Source organism: Solenopsis invicta, chromosome 1, assembly GCF_016802725.1.
Source record: "Solenopsis invicta isolate M01_SB chromosome 1, UNIL_Sinv_3.0, whole genome shotgun sequence".
Classification (NCBI taxonomy): domain Eukaryota; kingdom Metazoa; phylum Arthropoda; class Insecta; order Hymenoptera; family Formicidae; genus Solenopsis; species Solenopsis invicta.
In genome coordinates, this window is record NC_052664.1 from 20,489,493 (window position 1) to 20,497,783 (window position 8,291).

At 33.7% G+C, this 8,291-nt stretch overlaps 2 protein-coding genes across 2 annotated transcripts in view; one reads left to right on the forward strand and one right to left on the reverse strand.

Annotated features, from left to right (window-relative positions):
• Window positions 1-4,622, forward strand: part of LOC105194744 (proteoglycan Cow) — a 132,984-nt gene extending 128,362 nt beyond the window's left edge. Inside the window, exons 9-10 of the mRNA XM_039449930.1 lie at window positions 590-816; window positions 1,707-4,622. Of these exons, the coding sequence (XP_039305864.1) occupies window positions 590-816; window positions 1,707-1,837 (358 nt within the window). The 3' untranslated portion in view covers window positions 1,838-4,622. The remainder of the gene's footprint in view (window positions 1-589; window positions 817-1,706) is intronic.
• Window positions 4,623-4,645: 23 nt separating this feature from the next.
• Window positions 4,646-8,290, reverse strand: LOC105194743 (alcohol dehydrogenase class-3). The gene is made up of 7 exons (XM_011159817.3): window positions 7,782-8,290; window positions 6,268-6,511; window positions 5,908-6,128; window positions 5,617-5,833; window positions 5,350-5,480; window positions 5,008-5,282; window positions 4,646-4,880 (listed from the first exon to the last, which is right to left on the reverse strand). The coding sequence occupies exons 1-7, from the start codon at window positions 7,800-7,802 to the stop codon at window positions 4,856-4,858; spliced, it is 1,134 nt and encodes a 377-aa protein (XP_011158119.1). The 5' UTR covers window positions 7,803-8,290; the 3' UTR covers window positions 4,646-4,855.
• Window position 8,291: the final 1 nt, after the last annotated feature.

Genomic DNA, 8,291 nt, shown 5'->3' on the forward strand with positions numbered 1-8,291 from the left:
TATTTTTAGAAAAATGTAAGATACTTGAAAATAACGATTTTGATTTAATAAGTAAAATGTACGTTAGCATAGAGATCAAGAGACACAGTCTCTCAGACACTCAAACCAAGTGACACATTTTACCAGATACAACTTGGTCTGACCAAACCATAGTGCTACTACTGCGTCTGAATATTTGCGCGTGCGCGCGTTCATTCATTACTGAAAAATAGATACGCTTCTCTTAATCCAAATGTGTGCCAAAAATTCTTATTATTTACACTTGATTACTGTTGCATAATATTTTTATATCATCTATGTATTACATTATTGTGCATACATTTTAATAAAATTAATTAGTTAAGTATTATTCTCAAAATTTCGTCAAAGTTTTATACGTTTATGTTACTGCTACTCTGTCAATGTATTTTATTAATATATTATCATATTAAACTAAAATTATTACAATAAATTAAAAATTAAATATTCCATATTTAATGCAACAATAATTTAAGCGTTGTAAAGTCGTTATTGTATCAAGATAAGACTCTCAAAGACCAAAAAGAAAATAAGAGACTTCGTAACGCTATCGTCGACGTTATATTTTCAGCGATATTTTCGTGAGCGGACCTGAATGGTGCGGATGCTTCTCTAAAGCCGAACGTCCGTGCGCCGCTGTACGCAGACGATCATCCCCGGATTCAGCACCTGCCTGTGATTCGCGAGGATATTACCGCAGCACCCAATGCCACCGTGGTCTTGGTCTCTGCTGGTGCGTCGATCCACATGGTGTCGAGTTTGCTGGTACCAGAACGCGCGGCGCAAAGCCTGACTGCGGTATGCTGCAATACTTAACAACAAATATTTGCAATACTGGAATCAATAAAACAATAAATAATTTCAGCGCGTTGAGAAAATTAATGACATCCTTTAATTTAATATCACACGTGAATTTAATAATACTTTGTCGCACATTTAGATTTAATCATGGTGTTCGATATTGAAGACCGAAAAATAAAAATATTTAGGGCATCTTTTTTTTTTTTTAAATCGAAATAATTTTATATTCAGATAATTCTAGATTCGTCTTTTTATAATTTTCAAGATTAAATATCCTGGTAACAAGCATTAAATTTAAATAAGTTTTGAAATAAATCTTGTCTTAAATTTAAATCGAGAGCGAAATTTTGTTATTTCCAAATTATTTGTAGCCTTTAATACAAATTAAAAAATTATTTACTTCACTAATAATTTAGACTAGATTGCTTAAGTAAATTATACAAATAAATAAAGAAACGCCAACTACATTCAAGACTGAATTTTGATGCCTAATATTATTTTGTAAATCTCTTAAATACATTTTTGTAATTTTTATAAACTACGTGCTGAACACAATCAGTCTTGAAACGCAATCATAAACTGAAGCTAGAGATAGTATCACGAATTGATCATTAATTTAATAATGATACCGTAAACACCTTGATACTGTAAATTATTGCGAAAAATTACCTCAACCAAAATTCATTTATTTCTATTTTTGCTAAGCAACAATTATTTTAGTTCTCGATAAACAACTTACCAGTTTTGTTAAATGTGCTGTTTTCATTCTAGTAATGAAATTATAAAATCATTTGGAAATTAAACGTGTAAATAATATCACATATTCTTTTTGTAAAATATATACGTTTATATATATGTATATCTCTACTTTATAAACTGTCTTACAGACACAATTGTGAACAAGATCAGCAGCGGTGGGCTCAAAACCAACAGTGTGGACCTTGACGACGACGAAGACGGCGGTACCGACTCCGCTCAGGATCTCGAAGGCTCAGCCGATCAACCTTTAGATTTCTAGACATGTTAGGGGCGGCGGCCAGCAACGGAAGCGCAGCATCTTTAATCGAGCATCTTTAAGAGAATGAAGGTGCGAGGGAAGGTGCGCGCGCGTCCGCCGGCTTCGGGAATACCGCCGAGTTGTGATCAGAGGTGTTCTATGTCATTGTCGGGCCGCCTGTCGATCCTGTCGAAGTCGCGATCCACGCGCGACGAAACGAAACGTGAGCCTAAATGAGTTCCGAGAGCAACGAAAAAGCACGACGATCATTAGTTATGGGAGGGTCGGATCTCCGTAGCGAATCGCTCTGCGTGGAACCGGCAGAGATCGTTGTCAAATCATCGTAAAGACCTTAGTCGCGTCTTTCGTCCCAGTTAGGAAGTTCCGATCGACATTAAAGTAGCGAGTGTCTTGCCATGTCGTGCAATAAATCGCGTATGTCCAGCGGCAAGCGGCGTCTACAGACGAATCTACGCAATCGTAGATCCCGTGCAATCGTAATTCCGTGCAATATCCAATAGAGTCCGTGTAGAGAGTACGCAGATATGGCCGAAAGTGTATGTACGTGTGTGAGAATTGCTGGTGATGGAGTGAGAAAGGGAGAAAATTCCGCTGCGATCCGCGCTGAACACCGTTGGATTACCTCCGTGCCTGTCGAGGTATCTCCACACGCACAATTAAAAGTATAAATAATGTAATTACGTATCATTTATGTTATATACACAAAACAGCAAAAGTAAGATATTCATGAAATGAAAAATAACCAGAATAGAACGAGGTAATTTCGTCGTGACACAAATTGCGTTTAACAGAAAGCTACAAATGAAAAACCCCATAAGCGTACAATTTCTAATCGCTAGATTAACGATTGAAGCATAATACATAATTACGAATTACGTGGTAACAATGCAGCAACCGAATGAAATTAAATTGGTCAAAAAGAAAAGACATGAGAGTGGGAAGAAAAAGCGAGCGGATGTGAAGTCATTCTGCTACTGTCACACTTGCACACGCTGGAACTTACAAAGAAAGATCGCCCAGCCGAAAAATGCAAATTGTAATCGGTAGCTTATAAAAGAAAGGCCTCCTGAGTATTCATGTCAAATATTAGGTGATCATTCAATAATTAACAATATATGATTTTTATTCTTTATATATCAGACATTGATGTATAAAGAATATAGTAAATATATTCTTTATACATCAATGTCTGATATATAAGTAATATAGTAAAAAAAAACAGCTTTCTTTAAATCGCTAGGAAAAAACTGTTATTGAATGGCTGGCCTTCTATGCCTAATACGTGTCCTGTGGAGGTTTTTCTCCTACAAGCTATTAAAGTCCGATTATGATCTGCATTTTCCAGCGGTCTTTCCTTGTTAGTTAAATCACTCGAAGCAAATAGGCAAATTTTCGTAGCTCTTGCCACTTCACTTTCGGCTGTGTTTCGCCGAACGCGGTATAGAGAAACTCGCCATTATTCCGCTTATTTATTACATTCTCTCTGGCAAACTCAGAATATTCTTTAAGTTATTCTTCTTTCCCTCACAACCACTTTACTTTATAAAATTAGTATAAGACATGCGGAATAAAAAGCGACCTATTTCATAATTCGTTAATGATCCATTTCATACGCAGTTCAATCACGATCATAGGACGTCGAGCTGGTTGTTAAGAAATGCGTGATGCTTATAAAGATAACGTAAAGTATTATTATCACTCTATTATACATTGCGCGACTCGATTCGCGCAAAGTTACACATTACGATTCTTTACGTCCGATCGCAATCGGACCGAGACATCTATCGTGCAATGCTGAGAGTTGTTTTCTACAAAGCTAGAAAATGTTCGACGTCGTGATTCGTCTGCATTTACTGTAATTATAAGCATTTTTACTTACAACTTTTACTTAAAAGAGTGTGTGGTACACCGTAGATATTAGAGTAATATGTAATCCGTAGAAAAAAAGAAAAAAAAAGATCAGTGTGACTATGTGAATATGCCCCTAGCGTTAGAAGGCAATTTACGTAGAGATAGCCGATGCAAAAACTACACGTCTTATTTAGACTGAAAGTGACAATTCATTTTGCAAGCCTAACGCGTTTCACACTTCGATATGCATTCCTTCTATGAAGTATTCAGGGAAAATGATACTCGTCGCGTATCGATCAAAGACAACATTGTATGTACTGAGATTTTTGAATACGTCAAACGCAGAATGTCATTTTATTATGTATTTTTTATCAACGTTTATTTCGACGATTTTTTTTTATGTTAATTATCATTTTATCAATATTATTAAGTTTTATAACAAATCATGTACTATTTTTTTTTTCGAAGAATAAAAATAATTTAATATTTTGACAGTTCATCCATAATGTCTTGCCTTAATGGACATGGCGTGTTAAACTTGCGCATTAAAGTATGTAGATGACACTTAAAAATATATCTACATATTTAATTGATAAACGACATCGTCCGCAATGAGCTAACGCATATTCCTTCCTGCATCGAGCGCAATTTGCATTCCGCCTGACTTATTGTACTGTCGACCTAGACTAATTAATATAACTACAAGCGAACGTAAAATAGTTTTATCGAGTCTTGCATATTGTATATAATGATTATATACAATGAAAAAATCATCGTCAGTGATCTTCGTACCATGATGATTTTTGTAAGGTATGCACTTGATCAAAGCGTAAAGAATTTTTACTTCATTCAAGAGCTACCGTAAATATCTCACTTAATCGGTATTGTACATGTGGCTGTAAGAATTCTTTATGAATAAAGATTGTTGTAGAAATCGCGGAGATGTTCTTGAAAGCATGATGTAGCAAATTTAAAATTTATTTACCGTTTTTTGTTTCCAGACATTCAATACAAATTGATAACAAGCAAAGAAGTGAATATCGCATCAATATGAAGAATATGTATTCATATGTGCACATATTGTTATGCATTGTTTTTGATGAATTGTGGAAGACATTGGTTCTCAGTAGGTCATATCTTTGCAGTACAAAATAGAAGCTGATGTCTTTAATATTTAAGAACGGCTCTCAAACTGCAACAGGAACACATTATTTTTACAAGTCTGATAGTCATAATAATCATAGACATGATTACATGCATTTTTTGCAGAAGTTATATCAATACATTTATGTTGTATATAGTAAAATTTTAAGACTTACCAATCCCCTGAGTGAAGCACATCAAAGCCTTCGTTGATTTTTTCGAATGGAAGATTATGCGTAATAAATTCATCGAGAATCAATTCTTTCGACAGATACTGCTCCACTAGTTTCGGCACGCTTTGCTTTGATTTCCATCCGCCAAATGCGGTTCCTTTCCATACTCGTCCTGTGACCAATTGGAATGGTCTAGTACTGATCTCCTGGCCAGCTGCTGCCACTCCTATGATTATGGATGTACCCCATCCTTTGTGACAGGATTCTAATGCAGCCCTCTGAAGAAAATAATTTTTATAGGATGCAAAAAATCATTTCTCAATATAAAATGTATCCAATACATACCATAGTATTTACATTTCCAACGCATTCGAAAGTATAATCTAATCCACCATCAGTCATCTCGATTAATATCTGCTGAATAGGTTTATCATAATCCTTGGGATTAACAAATTCTGTGCATCCAAAAGTTTTAGCTGTAAACAAGTATTAAAAAAAAATTGTACTTGTCTTAGAGAGAGATCTACAAAGAAGATTCTTTTCACTGCTTATTTTGATAAGAAATTAATTCTAATTATACACAATCTCTCAGTATATCTATACATAATTTACCTTTCTCAAATTTGGCAGGATTGGTATCTATTCCAATAATACGAGCTGCACCGGATTTTTTACAACCGAAAGCTGCAGCAAGACCAACAGCTCCTAAACCCCATATAGCACAAGTGCTTCCTGGTTCTACTTTGGCAGTATTCAAAGCTGCGCCATAGCCAGTAGATATTCCACAACCCAGCAAGCATACCTTGTCCATAGGTGCTTTAGGATCAATCTACAAAGTAATTTATAATAAATATATAAATATTAAATTATTAATAACTCTAGTGATTATGAAGATATAAATACCTTTGCGAGAGAAATGTCAGCAACCACTGTATATTCAGAAAAGGTGGAGCAACCCATAAAGTGAGCGAGTGTTTGTCCCTTACATGTAAAACGAGACGTCCCGTCAGGCATTAAACCTTTACCCTGAGTTTCGCGGATTTTGCTGCATAAATTCGTTTTCGGTGATTTGCAGAATTTACAATCCCCGCATTGAGGAATGTAAAGTGGTACAACATGATCGCCTACAATCATATATCATATTTGTGTAAACAGTAATAAATTAAGGAAATATCAGATATAATTCGGTTAAAAAGAGCAAAGTTAAAATTTAACAATATAATTTATTATAATTCAATCCTTATAAATATATGATTGGTTTACCAGGCTGAAATTCAGTGACACCCTCTCCGACACTCTCCACAATACCACTGCCTTCGTGGCCAAGTATGCAAGGAAATATTCCTTCTGGATCCAAACCATCCAGAGTATAAGAGTCTGTGTGACATAGTGCCACAGCTACCACTTTGATTCGGACTTCATGTGCTTTGGGTGGTGCTACCTCAACTTCTTCCAAAGATAAAGGCACCTTTTGCCTCCAGGCTACAGCAGCCTTGCATTTAATAACCTGAGAATAGCGATAATAAATCTAATATATACACTGATGTCAGAAAGTTTAGGACCAAGGATTCATATATTACTATTTTCAAAGTTAATATTGCCTAAAATGATCAAGTTTTGCTTATTAGGCTTTGTATTGATGGTTAATAATAATAATTTAATGATGTTAAAATCTAATAATAAGCAAAACCTAATCACTGTAGACAATATTAACCTACTTTGAAAATAGTAACATATAAATCCTTATTTCTAAAATTATTAGCGTTAAAATTGTCAGATTGTCTGTTAAATCTAAATATGTTACTTATGTCTTGAGGCATTGGCTCTTATTATCCAATTTTCTTTTCTTATATTCATTAAAAATTTTTTTATTATAATTACTTTTATAGTTTGTTGATAGATTTAAGTTCTTTTCTTAATATCTTATAAATAATTTGAATTAGTAGATATTATTAATTATAGATATCAAAGAGCATTATTGAATTCACTTAAGGAATTATCTTTATTTTTAGGTACAGTATAGAAACATAAAATATATATATACACACAATTTGGATAATGTGACGTCGGTTGATACAGGTTCCACTGTATGTGTATGTATATGAGAATAATTTTATTAATAATTTTACAAACATTTCTCGTACATCTACTTTTTTCTAATTTTTTAATATATCAAGCAGGCAAAGTGTGTTAAATATTTAGAATACATAATATTAAAAAAATAAATAAATATTCATGTTTCCATGTGTCATTAACTCATTATGGAAAGAAATCATGTTTATAATAATCATGCACATTATCTCTGCAGAAATTGCAATGATAAAATAATCTTGTCTTAGTTTTAATAAGCAATTTTTTCCTCAGTAACCTATCTTCCCATATTTTCTGTACATTAACCAAGTGTTTTCTGTAGAAATGATTGTTAAATGATTTTAGTAAATTAAATTATTTATATTTTATTAATATCTATACAAATTCTATACTGTTTTACTTTATTTTTCTAAATAAACGTATACATATATCATTAGGCTAAATTCAAACTTAACAGAAAATAAATAATTCACTCTTGTGTAAAGTCTTTATTCGAAAGAAAATAATTCTATTTTAACAATTGTATTTTCTACCAAAATATTTTTACGTAGCAAAATATATTTCAACGAAGAAAGACAAATATCACGCAAAATGATGGATATTAATGATGTAAAAAGAAACGAAGAGTGAATAAATTAGTAGTAAATTAAGTAAAGGTGTAGAAACAAATAAACGACGATTGATACCTTTCCAGCAGTATCAGACATTATCCTTTCAAATTATCACGCACTGTATCTTTCGTTCGAATCGAAAGTTGGGACCCAGAGTTGATCCGGTAAATGAAGAAATTAATCTCAATAAAAATCTCAACAATCGCCAGCTATGCTTCCACTTCTCCACATGATTCCACACTCGTTGAGGCGGGCCAGTTGCGACTGCGCGAGTACGGAAAATCCTATTCATTGGTCGTCTCAGATCGCGGCATGTGGCGAGAGAATACAAAGTCATCCACAAGTTTTTTTTTCAACGTAATTACGTAAATATGATTTAAACGACTTTTTCGATTAAATCAATTCTTAGGATACTCATGGACGCCAATAAAACAATCGTACATCAGATCTGGGGCAACGGACTGAAACGGAAGTATGTAAATATCCAGTTTTAAACGAAAAGAGATGATCTTTTTTCCTGTTAAAATTCCATCTGGAAAATTCTATAATATTCATTTCAGATCCGTAATTTTTCTATTTTTAGCG